The 17,207-nt window shown below is 41.4% G+C and overlaps 1 protein-coding gene across 3 annotated transcripts; it reads left to right on the forward strand.

Moving 5' to 3' along the window:
• The first annotated feature begins 62 nt into the window (after positions 1–62).
• On the forward strand, positions 63–16,530 carry ZFYVE21 (zinc finger FYVE-type containing 21). Of its 3 annotated transcripts, none has more exons than XM_063118103.1 (8): positions 63–260; positions 4,965–5,015; positions 5,955–6,123; positions 8,031–8,106; positions 8,910–9,001; positions 12,509–12,562; positions 14,981–15,001; positions 15,798–16,530. In XM_063118103.1, the coding sequence occupies exons 1-8, from the start codon at positions 129–131 to the stop codon at positions 15,815–15,817; spliced, it is 615 nt and encodes a 204-aa protein (XP_062974173.1). In that variant the 5' UTR covers positions 63–128; the 3' UTR covers positions 15,818–16,530. The 3 variants fall into 3 exon arrangements, with proteins under 3 accessions (XP_062974173.1, XP_062974171.1, XP_062974172.1); XM_063118101.1 differs by having other exon boundaries at positions 64–260; positions 14,981–15,123; XM_063118102.1 differs by lacking the exon at positions 12,509–12,562 and having other exon boundaries at positions 64–260; positions 14,981–15,123.
• Positions 16,531–17,207: the final 677 nt, after the last annotated feature.

A 17,207-nucleotide genomic window follows, 5' to 3' on the forward strand; every position in this document is an offset into this window, starting at 1 on the left:
TTCGTGAAGACAACGAGGATTGGGTGGCTGCGGTGGGCTAGTGGCTTTCGATTGGATGGCTGTGGTAGGTTAGTGGTTTGGGCGCGTCGCCGTGTGGCGGCGGCGGCGGCGGCGGCTCTGAGGTGAAAATGTCGGGCCGTGAGGCCCCTGATGGCAAGAAGTTGGTTCGCTCGCCCAGCGGGCTCCGGATGGTGCCCGAGAGCCGGGCCGCGCGGAGCCCCTTCGGGCTGGAAGAGCCGCCGTGGGTGCCCGATAAGGAGGTAACGGTGGCGGGCAGCTCCCCCTTTCTCTGGTCCCTTTAGTCTCTGGCTGGCCTCCGTCGAAGCCCTTCCCAGGAGTGCTTGAAGTCTTTGCCTTGAGTTCTGGCGGGCGGCGGCGGCGGCGGCGGCCTCGGCCTCCTCCGGACCGGAACGGGACTCTCCGCTTCAGCTCGGATTTTCCACCTTTGGGTCTCTTTCCTGCCCCGGGCGCCCTTCCCTCCTGGGCTGGAACTAAAGGCCCGCGCAGGGTCTCTTTAAAAGAACAAAACCAAACATACCGTAGATCCATGTGTGTCTCTTTAAAAACTCCCTGCACGTAGAAAACCACCACAGTTTACCAAGGGCGGTGCGAGAACCTGATGCGCTAGTTATTTCTTTGCAGGGAGGGTTACTGTGGGTCTTTTTTTAAAAAGGGGCATTCAAAACGTAACCTGAGGTTTACAGATTAAACTGAAATTCGCAGATTAAACTTTCCCAGGCTTCCTCTCCCCACCCCCCATGCCTCAATTTGGTGCCTCCCATATGTGTTGGACTACAAGGCCATTGGCCAACACATTCGGAGGGCTCCACGTTGGGGGAAGGTGCTGTATTCCCTCCCAATGCGTACAGAGTTCTCCATCAGCATGAGCTCTGAAGTCTTGCTCCGGTCTCAACTGCATCTCTTCTCATCCTATTCTCTCAGCTCGAAACGTGCTTGTCGTAGCTTAATTTGTGGATTGCTTATCCAGCATCTGTTTTTTTCTTGGGTTTGGGATGTGCTGAAGAAAGTTGTGACGTGGTAGTAATAATAATAATAATGCAGTACCACTGGTATTCATGATTCGCTACAGAATAATAAACAAAAAGCCAGGTCCCAATGACACAGTAATAACTAGATAAATGCAACGGGCTGAAATACTCAACACAGGGTGCAATGCCATGCATGTTCAGACAAAAAAAGTCCTACAACTTGCAGGATCCTCAGTTAGCCGTGTGCCCTAACTTACTAGGCGGTTGGTGTGTTGTTGTTTTCCTGCTACAATGGCAGATGAGAAAGAGGATTGGGTAGGAGGACACATTTGCCATCGCCAATAGCTGAGCTAGCAGAAAGCTCAGAAAGACCACAATTTCAGCTTTCTCACATGGACTCGCATACAACTTCCTGGGACCGCACCACCCAAAGTCCCCTACCCCACCACAAATTAACCAGGAAGCATCTTATGGTCAGTTTGCACTTCTCTATATGGCTAAAAGTTGATTGTAGTTGTGAGTTCATTCAATGGCTAAAGACACTGAAAGATGATAGCAAGCTTGTTTCTCACACAATGGTTGGATAAAATGATTGTTTTTCACAAAACAGTTGGAATGTGCCTGAACTCATATCTTCAGTTCTACAAGGACTAGAGGCTTGTTCTTTTTTTATTTGAGAGCTGGGAATCTGGGTTGTGTAGCGGGGGCCCTCAGAGCATAGGCCAGTTGCTGCAGCCCCCTTAGCCCTGTGGCTGACCCAGCTATGCTAGTTGCTGGGGAACACAAAGAGGGTGCTAACATATTCATACCCTATTTGTGTGCTTCTCATTGGAGTATTTGGTTGGCCACTTTTTGAACAGAATGCTGTTCTAGGTAGGCTTTTGGTCTGTTCTGGCACGTCTCTGTTATTTAATTGGTTGAATTCCTGGAGGCAAAGGCTGTAAATGGCTATTAGCCCTGATGGTTTTGTGCTATCTCCAGTATTCGAGGCAATAAGCCTGTGTGCACCAGTTGCTGGGGAACATGGGTGGGAGGGTGCTGTTGCACCATGTCCTGCTTGTTCATCCCTGGCTGACGGCTGGTTGGCCACTGTGTGAACAGAGTGCTGGACTAGTTAGACCCTTGGTCTGATCCAGCATCAGGGCACTTCTTATGTGATGATGCATCATTGGGAAGTTGGCTTGATATGGCCAACTTCCTGACCAAGAGTTGGCCTGAGGTAGCCTCCATGTAGCTAGCAGTGACAGCAGCTTTTGTTATTGGATTGAGCTCCTTGCGAAAGTGCTTCTGGAGTCTAGTGTGTATTGTCCTGGAGCAGGGCTAATGCATCAGATTCTGTTTCTGTAACCATGCTCAGCCCACAACCAGGTCTCTCTCTTAGAAATCCACTTAAATATGGAACACTTGCTTAGAAGCCCATCCAAGTCAGATGCCGCAGAAATTAGGCTGATCCTGGTCAATTACTGATATGAGTTATGGAAGGATTAAAAGGGGCCAAACAAGCAAGCTAAAAGGGGCTAATTCACCTGAAGTTTTAGCTTTTGCCATCTGTGTTTCCCCTTATTTAGACTTCCAGTCATCATCTGGATTCTGCTTCTAATTTTCAGTGTTGTACTGAGGAGTTAAAGTGCTAAATACTAGTGAAAGCACTGCTGCTGAGTATGCTGCAGTTACTATGTGACTGGCAAACAATTTGTATTCAACTTTTATATTAGAGTACTGGCTCTGGGGGGTTTAAAGGACATTGGCTCAGTTCCGACAACATGTTTTTCAACGGTGGTTTTAGAACTCCACAGTGGAGTTTTTACACCACCGTTGAGAAAGGTTGGCAGGAAAACTCCACCCCACAGTGGAGTTTTTTGGGAAAACTCCCCAAATTTTTGTGAATCGCCCAGAGAGCTCCGGCTATTGAGCAGTATAGAAATGTAATTAATAAATAAATAAATAAAACACTCCACGCAGAATATCCATGCTGTGCAGAAGAGTTCCTGCACAAACGTTTTGTTGCATGTTGTGGGCTCCATGGAGTTTTCTGTTGTGTTCAGTTGACTTTTCTCACTGGCTACAGAGTTCACTGGCAAGTGCATCGAAAGGAGCGAATGCCGCTCTAGGAGAGCCACCGGGATTGGTTTTTTACAGCAATGGCTGATGGGGTACTATCAAGAGGACCAGGGGAGGAGAGAGGGCAGAGGAACTGTCAATCAAATGCTGCAATGGATTTTACTGAACTTCATGGTAGCCCATAGTCACACAATGGTGGAGTTAGAACAGAGTGCTGGACTAGATGGACCCTTGGTCTGATCCAGCATGGCACTTCCCATGTTCTTATGAGTATCTCCTAAAAACTCAACTGTTGAGTGGAGTTTTCACACTGTGTTGTCTAACGTATTGTCTGAACTGAGCCAATGAGTTGAGAAAGACACAGGATTTGTCTGCAATTATGGCCTATGTACCATGAAACTTTCTGTTTGAAAAGTCATGGACAGAAGAGTGTTTAAATATGTTTCAACAAATTATTATTATTATTATTATTATTATTGTTGTTGTTATTATTTATTTATATAGCACCATCAATGTACATGGTGCTGTACAGAGTAAAACAGTAAATAGCAAGACCCTGCCACATAGGCTTACATTCTAATAAAATCATAATAAAACAATAAGGAGGGGAAGAGAATGCAAACAGGCACAGGGTAGGGTAAACAGGCACTGGGTAGGGTAAAACTAACAGTATAAAGTCAGAACAAAATAATTCCAGTATGTTTTGGCTTTGAAAAAGAGGTCAATGAGATGTCAACCCAGCAGGTAATATCTTTCCAGAAATTAGATTGGTGGTACTTGTAGCTCAGTTTTATTTTATTTATTGTATTTCTATGTCACCCAACAGCGAAACTACTCTAGGTGGTTAATAACAAAACCATAAAATACAGTTAGTCTACACCACAAACTTAAACCAGTGTCAGACCCGTTAACTCTCATCACTCCCAACCAGGAATTGTAGTCAAGGTCTCTTGAACAATATCTTCCTGTTTGCCTTCTTCGAGAGACTGGTTAAGTAAAGTTTGAGAGAGATGAACAGCAGCCACACCTATTAACTTAGTGTTTATGTGAAAGAATAAGCTGGAAACATATTGGCAGTATATGGGCTCGATGTATATAGTCTTGAAGATGAAGATAACTCTATGACCAAGAAATCAGTAAAATATAATACTTAGTGCATTTGTTGTAGTATTACAGTGAAAAGATCCTGCCTTTTCCCCTCTTGCTTTGTACAGTTGGTGGCTGTATTAGGGTAAATGTGTTGATCTGTATATTAACTATCCTCTGCAAACATTTGGTGAGGTAGAGTTATAAGATGGAAAATATTTTGTACTAATTTTAGTTCTTTCTTAGTACTGTTCCCCTTAGTATCGCTTCTCCCCCCCCCCCCCCACACACATCCACCTGCATGTTGCCTACCCATGCCCAGTACTTTATTGCTGCTTTGTCGACTTATTCTTGGTAAAGTGAGTAATATTGTGGGGAAAAATCTGTAAAAGTTAAGAAAAAATGTTTTCATGAAGAGCAGTTTGGGTGGGGTGAATGGCAGGGTGACAAAAGTACAAATCCCAGAGTTCACTGGAGGAAACCATAACCATAGAAACTGATTTCAAACAGCTTTAAATTTATGATCTAGATGTTCCCCAAGAGAACAATTCTTTAGTGGAAAACATTCATTGTGCTTGAATTAGAATTTTGGATTATCTCCCAAACACTTTTTTCTCCTACGAGTTCCTTAATTAGAGGTTTACTGTACCTGATTTTCTACAGAGAAGATCTCTGTAGAAGAAGAAACTGTAGCTTTAGAAGAAATATGTATAAATATAATAATTAAGTGCCTTAAGAGAGAGTTGCATCTTGTAATAAACAATGCATTTTTTTTTCATTTTTTGGCATCGGCAGTCAAAACTTAACTTTTGCATTATTATCTTCTAGTGTCCCAGATGCATGCAGTGCAATACAAAGTTTGACTTCATAACTAGAAAGGTAAGAAGTTGGATAACTAAAACATTAACCTTTGCTCTGAAGGGACTAAAATATTCCTAGTGAAGTGACTGGCTATGACCCAGAGAGTTGTCCATATGAAATGTAACCTTGGGCCTGGTTGGGCTTTGGTTGCGGTGTAATTTTTATTGATACTCCTAATGCCTAGTGATACAAGCTTCTCTTTAATTTAAATATGGCTTGTCCACCTTGTGGATAGAGATGCTGTAGTAGGCCCTGGATGCATACATATTTTTTTCTTCCTTCCTACAAGCATAAGTAGTTGGTTTCAATCCTAGTCATAGTCAGTAACTTATCACATGTGCTCTAGGAAATAATCTCACAAGGTTGGCATCTGTTGCTATATATTTTTATGAAATGAAAAAAGCTAAAGAGCAAAGTTTAAGAAGCCCTGAGGTGGATCATGGGGGTTTCTAAGTGTATGAAGTAGACGGGAGAATTGCTGATCCGAAAGGGATCCTTTTTTAAAACAACGACAACAACCCTACTCTCTATTATAAAATATCAGTCTCCTAGATGAGTCAAGTTCCTGAACGTTCTGGATTCCACCTTGTTGAAACTTGAAGCTTGCTGATTGCTCTATGCTTTGTAGAAACGGGGAAAGAGTTTATTGTGCTTGCAATGTCTAGGAAGCTTAAGTGTCCATTAAGTGTCCATGGGAAGTAGAGGAGAGGGAGCAGTGTGTTCTTTGCAAAGGCAGAGCTTCTAAGCTGTATGGTGGCATTGACTAAATCGAAATTCTTTCCCTCCCGCAGTGTTTTCATTTTGATAATTACTCTGACACTGCATTTATCTCATCTGTGTTTCAGCTCTGTTCCATGGCACTAGCCATATGCCAGAAGCATCCGTTTTAACACAAAGCTCCAACTTTGCTGAGTTGTTGTTTTTTCTCTTTGTTTCTTTCTCTTTCCCCCTTCCCAGCACCACTGTAGGAGATGCGGAAAGTGCTTTTGTGACAAATGCTGCAGCAAGAAAGTGCCTCTGCCTCGTATGTGCTTTGTTGACCCTGTGAGACAGTGCGCCGAATGTGCTCTTGTTTCTCAAAAAGAAACAGAGTTCTATGACAAGCAGCTCAAAGTTCTTATGAATGGTAAGTGTTGAGTAAGTGTTTGTCTATCTAAAAATATATTATCATTTATTTATAAAGTGCCATAAATGTACATGGCCCTGTACAATGAGCAAAACAGTAAAACAACTCCCTGCCCATATGGCTTACAATCTAAACTTACTATAAAACTCTGATTTGGGGTAGTAATGCTAAATAAGAGTAAATAATTTAAAAGACTAAATAAGGAAAAAATGATGCTAGATATAAATGTATGCCTTCACTTAGGAAATCTGCCTATGGTGCCAAATTATGAAAATTAAATGGCAAACCTCAAGTCTCTTTGTAGTGGGAAGTTGCCATGATATGTCAAGATTTCGGTGATGGGGCGAGCAGAATGGTCTTTGATACCTTCTTTTATTTCTGTTCTATGAGTGCAGCTTAATTTGACTTTTAGAAAGCCATACAAAGTCAGCAATTGAGAGCTAGTGTGGTGATTTGAGAATTGGACTGGGACTCAGGAGACCCGAGTTCTAGTTCCCACTTGGCCATGAAGCTCACTGGCTGACTTTGGACCAGTTCCTGACTCTCAGCCTAACCGAGCACACAGGGATATTGTGAGGAGGAACAAATGGAGAGGAGGAAGACTATGTAAGCTGCCTTCGATTTATTGCAAGAGGAAAAAATACAACAGCAATATATACAACGGACAAGGATGACGTTTTGTTCTATGATGGGAAGTTTGAGTGATGGTTTTGTAATAGTACCCCCTTCCCGTACCCGGCATGCACAGTTCCTGCCCAAATCATAAAATATACAATAGAGTTTAAAAGGCAGTGTGAGACAGGCAGTGTGGTCTAGTGGTTAGTGTGTTGGACTGAGACTTGGGATGTTCTGGGTTCTAGTCCCCACTTGACCATGAAGGTCAGTTTGGCTCAGTCACTAACTCTCAGGCTGATGAACCTCACTAGATCATTGTGAGGGTTAAAATGGAGAGGAGTGTTCCTTGGAGGAAAAATGATGGAATATAAATGTAAAAACAAATAAAAGCACTAGCAAATTTGGAAAACTTTTTTAACGTGTACGGAACTTTGTTTTAGCTGTTTAAGAGAATCTACATTTAAAAACTAAATTTTCTTAAACAGAACAAGAGATTTCTTGTTCTTGAACACTGCCTTCTAGAACAACTTTATTTTTAGTGCAAAATATTTTTTTTAACATAATTCAGCCAAAAAAACCTCCTGGTTCTTTTGCTTGCTTGATTAAACTCCTAAGTGGCTTCATAAAAGCATCATTAATGGACTCTAATCAAATCTGGGGAATATGTTTTGAGTAAGGAGGCTGCAAACCACTTGTCAGTGGGGAAACCAATATAGCTGAGATGGAAATCTTAGGACACTAAAAGAAAGTACATGCCAGTGGGTAACTCTGGCAACGAAGTAGAAATTCATACTACCGTATGTTGGTGTCTTTTTTGGAAACTGTTTTAGGGCAAAATTGAATATTCAAGAAATGCATGCCTACCCCATAACATTTAGGTAGAAGAAAGTCCTAGAACTTCCAACACTTCCTAGCTGGAGAATGTTGGGAATTGTAGGCTTCCTTCTTTCTAAACATGCATAGGATTGTACCTTTACTTTGCTTTATTATGATAGCCCATGGCGTTATTTCATTCCCACTTACTGAAAACAAGACTGAGAGAATTTTATTTCTATTTAGTAAGACAGGTTTGGAACCAGATTTTTTCAAGGTTGACTTGCAGCACAATTCTATGCATGTTTAAACAACTCCCAGCATTCCCCAAGCAGCATGGGAATGCTGGGAGATATGTAGGAGGGTCTGGTTTGTTTGTTTTTTGGTCTAATCATGTATAGGATTATGCCCTTAATTATAAATTCTAGGCATTTTAATGCATCTTTTTCCTGCTCTTCTCTCCTCCTTTGGATATCAAGGCGCTACATTCTTTGTAACTCCAGGGAAATCGGACAAGGCAGAGATGATGGTTTGTCGGCTTTCCAACAACCAGAGGTGAGAAGTGTGCTGTGTTGGCTGATGTAACCTGCTGGTCATTTAAAAGGTCATTTTCCAAATTGCTATAGCTCCTAAAGGACTGCAAGTTCTAGTCCTTTTCTTACTACTATATAGAACTTTGAGGGGAAATTACTTTCATTTTGGGTATTGGATTTCCCCCCATGCTTCTAGATATTTTGGGAAGTCTTGCTATTAGAGGAATTTCCAGTAAAAAGTGATATTGTTAGCAAGAATCCTGTGCCTTTCCCCCTTGAAGAGATAGCTGACGGGAGCTTGGCTATATTTCAGGTTTTCCAGCAAGCTTTAAGCAGTAATCAGCTTTCAAATGCAGAATTGGAATCGCAGTGCCTTGCGAGTTACGTGTTGTGGGTATGGCCAAGTTGTTGCTGACATCTGGGCAATACCACTTTATGCTGCAAGTGGGGCTTGACAAGATCCACTGCTCCACTATTTAAACATATTCCCTTCACACAGCCTTCTCCTTGGCATGCTAGTTTGCTAAGCTAGGACCTTGCTCTGTGCCTTTTACTTTTTATAGGCAAGATTTATTTTTAAAATGAATGAGCATTCAATCATGAGTCTCCACCTGTAGTCTGAAGTGATACAGCCCAAACACACAGGTTAACCACCTAAGTTACAACTACGCCTAAGTCTAATGAACTTTTTACACACCTTGTCATTATAAAACATCAAGGACTCTATATTAGTAAACCCAAGTTATTTTTCTTTCTAGTGTGAATCTTAGTATCACAAGACTTAAAACTGACGTATGTGAAAGCAGCAGTTTTCTTCTCCTGTAGGTACCTATTTCTTGATGGAGAGAGCCATTATGAAATTGAAATTGCACAGATTTCAACGGTCCAGATACTCACGGAGGGATTTACTCCTGGAGGTAAACTTGCAGTTAAATCAATTGCTCTGTATTTAGCAGCTGGAACTTTTTTCACTTACAGTGGAGACAAGGAATAGCTCTTTCTCAGTGGGCCTGTTTGCACATCATGACAACCTACCGTGGGTTAATTTACCCATGGGAGCTTGTTGTATTGTGCTGAGCACCCAGAGGCACCATTTTGCATGTTGGAACCCAGGGGGCAGGGGTTGTTTAAAGGTTAGACAACCCTCAAATAATCCTAAAACAAGCCATGGGTTATTTGAGGGATGTGTGACTTTCAAACAACGCCCCCAGGGTTTGCACAGCATGGCAAACTGGGCACCTGCGGGTGCCCAGCACTATGCAACAGCTTCCATGGGTAAATTAAGCCATGGTGGGCTGTTGTGTCATGCAAACTGACCCACTCCTTTTTGGTCCTCCTTGTTCCTTAGGGTTGCTGGATCATAATACTCCAGTGACGGTAGAAACCACAGCTGGCATAATTTTCCTTTCATGGCCCAGACTTCAGGCTGAGCAACACTGTTCCATTGGCTCCTTGTGTTGCTTGTCTGCTTTCTTTTTGCCAATAGTATATGTCTCCGTCCTACTTCCTTGTTGGCTTCTCCTTTCTTTTAAGTCCATGCCTTTATTGCCCCCCTTTTTTTCAAGCCACTGCTTATTTTGTCCCACTTCCTTTAGCTATCCTCTCATTTGATTAGCCTTCCTAGGACTCTTCTGCTACCCTCAGTCATGTAGCCCTCTTGAAGCACTGTGCAATTTTTGCAGGGCCTCTTCTTGCCTTGGTGTCCCTGTCTGACCTGCTGCTCCTCAAGCCTCTTTCTCTACCTACCTTTTCTTCTTTCTCAGTCCATTCCCTAGCTTTCAGCCTTTATTTTAACACCCACCCACCCACCACAACAAGAGCAATATAACAGAGATAGTGAGTGTTCTGTCAGTTTCTTTTCAGAGGGCATTTACCTCAATATTGTGAGGAAGTTGGGAAGAACTGTTGGCCCTCTTAACGGAAATAATAATCCTGAAGAAACTGCTCTGAGAAGTATGAGATGTGTTTGACTGGTTAATACAATGGTGGACAATTATAGGGTTACAGAGACCACATTGACTGCACAACATTTATTTGCCGCCTGCAACTACTAACAACCTTGTTTTCATTTAATTTCGAAATGTGTTTCTAGCCCTCATGGTTGCAGATTAATTTGATGGAGTTTTTGTTCAGCTCTTGTGAGTTGCCTGGATATCAAGGTATTGTTGGGGTGTTCGGAGAAACAAATTCCTCTCCAATCAGAGAGATTAGCAGAGTAATACAGCGTTCCAGGCAGGATTCAGAGAAAGCGAATAAAGCCACATAGATAAACGACAGCAACAGTAATTTCTTCAGCAACGCTTTACTGAGGCATAGACAGAGATCTTATTTACAATATCATACAGTTATACTCACACAACGTCATGGTCACACAGGAGAGAGAAGATATGCTTCTACACAAGACTTATATACACAGCATTATCTTTCTCTACCACTTTACAGCTTGATTGACAATCAATCACTCTTGTCAAGTCATTAAGCAATAAACCAATTATCTCTTGACCTTTAAAGTGACTGATGCAACTCCTTGCAATTCTTGCAACCGCCTGGGTTGGACTGAAACTATGGATATTTAAAAATAAAAACCCGGACAGGTATATCCATCTGATAACTTGTGTGTTTTTCCTATTTGTGGGCAAGTAGTAGTATTGAATAAATGTATTATCTGCAAGGTTTTGCTAGGTATCTGCAAATAAATTCACAAAACTTACAAGCTTACAAAAAATTAATAAGTAGCCTCCCTCCATGAACTGCAAAACTACACTCCTGAAAGAAAAGCGCTCCTCTAAATCTTCTTTCCTTGCATATACATTAAAGAAGACAAAAGGATTTGCTAGAACTCTGGCCAACACTTGCCTTTTTTTTCTTGCTAAGTAATCAAAAGCAGTTTTGCATAGCCTTCATACAAAGTCCTTACAAGAACGGCTGCTTTTAAGTGGTGGCACCTTCAGCAGCAAATGCAAACAACTAATTAAAGTTCACTTCACATTTCACTATTATTTGGCCTCAGGGAAGGGGAAAGGTTGACAACAAGTGTTGCATCCAAAGTCCACATTCACATAGCACAGAATTCCTCTTAAGACTAGAACAGGGGGCACGTAGGCTGCCCCTAGCCCCCAATGCAGCTTGAAACCAGACTATCTGAAGGATTGTCTTCTCCCATATGAGCCTGCCCAGGTCTTAACATCTTTAGGGGAGGGCTTTCTTTTAGTACCACCACCTTATTTGAGGGTGATCCCGTGCACACAAGGGCCTTCTCGGTGGCTGATCCAAGGCTGTAGAACTCCCTCTCTGCTGTCCTGCTGGCAAGCAGAGATGTTTTTATTAATGCAGGCCTTTGATGTGTATGCTGGTCTGTTCAGTTCTATAGTGTTTTTAAGATATTTGCTTTATTGTTTTAATCAAGTTTTTCTTGATTAAGAAAATCAAGAAAATGGGATTCAGGCAAGCAACCAGGACCCTGTCTCTGTCCTCAGTTTTTCCCTTTGCATTCCAGAAAACTCGTGAAGAGGGCTAAGCAGTTCATTGATTCCAAATCATTTGAATTTACTGTGTCTTGGTCTATGTTAAAGGCAGGGGTGTGGGGGAAATAAAAATAGTTGTAAGACAGGAGGCTTCTAGTGTGAAAGTACTGGCTTGATTATCATCAGTGAACTGAGTGTGTCCAGTGGGTTTAAAGAAAAAGAAAAATTGAAGGGCTGAATTCACGTTGGGGTATGTTCTGCAAGCCATGGGCTCTGGGTGCCTAGAGTCAATGTCTAGTTGCTAATAGCAACCAAGTGACTTGCTAATGACAAGCCCGCCAGTGTTAATGAAAGGACGTTGGTCCCATGCACTTAAAATCTATGGTGTGCCGCCTCACAAAATATTTCTGTTTTGATTGCTTTTGTGCTAATGTCATGGATTCTAAATGGGTATTGAGTCATTCATTATTAAAACAAGTTACATGTTTATAGCAAGCCCTAAATTGTAAGCTGCTGTTTACTGGCTCTTTTTTAAGATGTGTGAAGGCCTCAAGTGTGACTAGACTACCACTAAATGAGGGCAATTTCTGAAAAACTCTAAAAACTCATACTCTGGGAAATGCAGGTAGTCAAGAAACATTTTTTGGGACCTGGCTGAGCCTCTAAACTGTGGAAGTCTGGTTACATAAAGCCATGATGGGGGATGAAAGAACAAACGTGTACTAAAATTTGGGACCAGAGCTTCAAACAGCATCTTTCTCACGGGATTTTGCTGCATTCATGCACATTTCTGACCTGTAGCTTGCTGCATTTCTCCCAAATGATTTAGTCCTATCTGTTCTCAATTCCTTAATACTTCAGTGGCTGTATACTGAATCTTAATTTTAAAACTGCGCACTTTCTTACTCATTTCTTTTGATTGATCTTTCTCCTCACTGCTTGCCTGCCTCCTTGATGTAGAAAAAGACATTCATACTTACACCAGCCTCTTGGAAAGTGAACACATTGTGGAAGGTCAGCACTGCAGCTCAGTTCTCCTAAGCATGCTTTTCATAGCTCCTCTTCAATGCATGTTGCCTCTTGCAGACTTCGGTGTGAACTTACCTTGGTTGGGAAATTTTTGCTTGGTGGCTTGATGTTAAGATCCATGTATTGTTTGTGATATCACAATGGAAGGTTGCATCTCGTTTATATTCTGTTTGAACCAGCTATGACAAGCACTCTGGTCCAGCTAGCAGTCCAAAGGCTTATGTCCACTAAATCTCTCCACTGTCTTCTGTTTTCTCAGCCAGGCTTGGACTGAGAAGCATTCCCATCTAAGAAACAAAAGGTAGTGGCTGGAAGGGAACAGTTGTGGCTTAAGCTGGATGGAGTGGGGCACAAATTAGGGGCAGCGTCCCTGTTCCCATTCAAAAGCGTCACAAACACCACACATCCCGTATTTCTTCAATTCTAAGATGCACTTTTCCCCCATATAAACATCTCTAAAAACGGCGTGCGTCTTAGAATCGCGGACGCGTCTTTTTTCTTAGAATCAAAGCTTTTTTTCTGTTGGTGATAGTGAAATTAGTGTGCGTCTTACAATCGATGGTGTCTTACAATTGAAGAAATAAGGTAATAAGGAACATTGGACCTCCCTAGTGGCAGGGAATCTGTGCTTTCCCCAAGGTTTTCTCCAAAGACACATATTTGTTTGTGTCCATTTGAGATAATCCCTTTTCCTATCTATTCAGAGAGGGAGGCTATGAAGGTTATTTTTGTGGTTGCTTCTGCTTGGCTGAGAAAAGTCTACTGTGTAGCTCCAATTGAGATGGAACAGTGTGGAGAAAAGAGATGGTGGTGAGAATGCTGCTGAAGACTTGTGTCACACAGCAGGGAAGGCCCTTTCTGTTGAACGTCAGAGGCCCTACAGAGGACAACTGCTACAGTAGCTGCCACTCTTGTGATTAGTGTGAACTCTGAGGAGAGAGATATAGTGGGCTATTCGAGAAATATTAAAAACAAGTAGGTCTTCTGGGTCAGTGTTCAGAAGCACAGCAAGCAATGAACTCTGATCTCTTACTTACTGGTGTGTTTTCTTCCCACCTCGCATCACCACTCATTGCTAAGCAAAAGAGGCAGTGGTAATATCTCCTTCCTCCTAGGTCTTTCTTTTGTCCTTTTGGTTTAGTGTGGATTACGTAATCTGCTGCTGACTTTGCTTAGACGGTCTTAAATCAGGCCAAACGCTATGTTTTGCAACAGTCAGAAACAAGTCATGTCCTCAAAACTGTGCATGTGATTTGATTTCCAGAAGATAGATATATATTTAAAATATGAATCAAATGATAAGACCAAGAAAGTAGAACTTTATCTAGTTTTGGAACTGGAACTTTGTTTTGTGGTCTTTCTGCTGCTACAAAACCGTCTATTAAAGATTCAGCAGATTCTGAAAATGTAAACTTGTCAGCCCCACAAAAAAGAACAATACAACAGTATTCAGAATTCCAAATTATACCCTGGTCAACTTTCATAAGTGTGTGTAATGGTTTGTACTGTGATTCAGAGCCTTTAGGCTCCTTGTTTTTTTGTTAAAGGTGAATGCAACAACAGAGTACACCTGATCTGTTATGGCCAGGGTCAACTCTGCAGTTCAGTGCTACTTGCAAGCAGTATTTTTTTTTTTAAAAAAAAAAAGCACCACAAACCCGTACAGATCATGGAATCATGAGATCTGGAATTTCATTTCAGTACTATTCTGTTGGGGGGTAGGAGGGAAACATTCAATAGCACATAATTGGGACCTTTTCACTCTGCACCCCTCCTTGTCCATTCCTGCAGACCACTTCTCCTAATGCCTCATGAGTCTATTTATTTATTTATTACATAAATAATAGTCTATCCTTCCACCTTTTTGCTCTTCTGTGACAAACAATATCATACTGAAATCTTTGTCACCTGGTATAAAAATTAGGGCATCTTATTCCTGTGGGTAAAGTTAGTTGCACAACACAGTTTTGTGCAATATTCTCGTTCCTGGAGCAAACACCATTAAGACCAAAGTTCTGTATTGTGTATAGTCTCCCCACCATGTATTCTCCACCATATACCGTCAGGGCATTGGAAATTCAGAATATCCTTTCTGTTGGACATTAATCTTGTTAACTACAATCTTCAGGTAACAGAATGTGTAACCTTAGAGCTGGGAGATCTGGATATTTGCTCAACCATAGGCCTTCCGCTTCTGGCTTTGCTCATGTCATTATTTCTCAGCTCAACCTATTTACTTAGGGGTTAACACAACATTCTTTGCTATGTGTCTGACTGATTAGAGATAGGAAGAGATGTGTAGTTTAACCAGCTATTGAAAGCACGATAGCATCCTTGCATTGTGATGTAGAGCTAGTGTGTGCACTAAAACATTTTTCTTCTATTGTTACTTTCCTTCTTTAGGAGGCAATACACGTGCTACAGGTATGCTCCTTCAGTACAAGGTACCAGGGTTGGAGGAACTCAGAGAGTTTAAATTTACTGCTGGTGAAGACTTCAATTCCAACAAGAAGCTCTCTGCTACTTGGTTAGCAGCCATGCATAAGGTAACCAGGTGAAATGTTAAAGCTAGTCGTCTGCCTCTCAAGCCTCCCTAAGAACTATACTGCTGTATCAGACCAAAGACCTATTCAGCAGCCATCCAGATGCAGGACATGAGGGCAATAGCTTCTCCCAGCAACTGGTGTTCAGAGGCATGCTGTTCTGATCTTGGAAGTAGCACATAGCCATCATAGGCTGTTAGCGTTAGCCACTGATAAGCAAATTCGTAGAGTAAGGCTATTTCAAGAGTACAAAGTGAATTGTCCCTTCATGTGGTTAGTGTTTACATTGTCCAATTGCACTATCAGCAGCAGACAGAACAGTTAACTTACCTGCCTGAAAACAGAAGGTGAAGTGTGTTAACTTGTTTGTTTCTTTGTTGTTAAAAAGGCACATAATAGCCAGATAACCTCAAGGGGAAATACAGGTGTTTATCGGAGGGAGAATTACTTTAGAATTGCTCTTTTCTCCTATGCTTGCTTGTGAATGGTGAAATATTGTATCTACCATACCTTGATTCTGATTGCTAAGCAATGGAATCAAGGTAATTTTAATGCATTGAGAAATACTCAATACATCTTCAGTGTGTCCAACTCCAGAAAAAGACTTGGCTTTGAGGAATTAGTTAGAATTAAGCAGCTTACCTTGACTATCAGTGTTTTTCTTTTTCTTACTGCAGGCAGCAAAACTTCTTTATGAATCTCGGGACCAATAACAGCTTCTCTGACTTGAGGGGAAAAGATCAGCTCTAAGAATAAGCTTTTTACTACTTGCTAGTTGACACATGGTAATAAGTACTTGGTAATAGGGATCCCCCCCCTGCCCTTTTCCTATTCTAAATGTGGTTCATCATGTGAGCACTGGCCAATTACAATGTGAGTATTTGACCTATAAGTATTCACTTATTTAGTGTGCAATATGTATACAGTTTATTAATGCTTTAAATAGAGCCTTGCATCTATGACTTTATTTTGTTAAATCTTGTCTGCACTTAATATGTAAAATGAGGTGTGACCTGCACTACAGCTAAATATATAGCACAACTTTTGTAGTACAGATTATGTATACTGTGTGATTCATTTTAAAAAAGGAAACAAACTTTGTTTGATGCTCCAGAGAATAGCTTTTCAGGTGTGTAGATCTCAGGTTTTTTTCTCCTCATATTCAAGTGATCTATGAAATCTGCCTTGGATATCACTTTATAGAAGCCACTGTTTCTTGTGGGGGGTTTGTATCATGAGATTAAACACTTTTTTTTTTTTTTTGTAAAATAAGATTTACCAAATACCACAAATTGTCCTGTGTTAGTCTATCTTTTTGAATGAAGCTTTCAGCAAGACTGACTTTTGAAGTTTTATATTCATGCTTTGTGGTAATTCTAGCTTTGGCTAATAAAAACTTATTAAATACTATATGCGTCTGTCTGGCAGTACTGATGTTAGCCAGCTGGAGTAATGAGCAAACTGGTGCTGCGCTAGGATTCATTAGAGGCTCAAACTGGCAATAAGGCAAGCAGAAGAGGTTTTCTTACCTCTTAGTAATCTAATGGAGGCTATGGGGCTCCATTAGATTACTCTGGAGGAGAAGCTATGGACAAAGTTACACACAAACCACAGCTGGCTGAGACTATTGGTTTTCAAACTCTACCTTCGCAAACGCTTCTCCCAATTGACTCGTTTGCTGAGCAACCCCTGCGTATCGCGCTTAGTGTAATGGCACATGCACCATTCAATGTCCGCTGGGCCTCATGTTGTGCTACATGAACCAAGGGCATAATCTAGACCTCCCTCACCACTACTACAAGTTGTCATTATGGGAAGCCTGCCCACCACTACTGTGTTTCCAAGGGACTATCAAGGTTCTTAAAGACATAATTTTGAGAAGCACCATGCTGTAGAAGCAGATTTTATTATTGTGTAAGCTTGATGCTGTTGTATTTTAAGATTTCATACTGAAGTGCCCTGATGACAATTGGCCTCAATTCTGTAGAACACTATTAAGAATTTCTAAATTCAACAAGACAGCCACAGCCAGTTTAAAATGAGTATGCCTTACTTTTAGGGAACGCATACTATACAGAATAAGTATT

The sequence above is a fragment of the Elgaria multicarinata genome, chromosome 2 (assembly GCF_023053635.1).
Source record: "Elgaria multicarinata webbii isolate HBS135686 ecotype San Diego chromosome 2, rElgMul1.1.pri, whole genome shotgun sequence".
In the NCBI taxonomy this organism is placed as follows: Eukaryota; Metazoa; Chordata; class Lepidosauria; order Squamata; family Anguidae; genus Elgaria; species Elgaria multicarinata.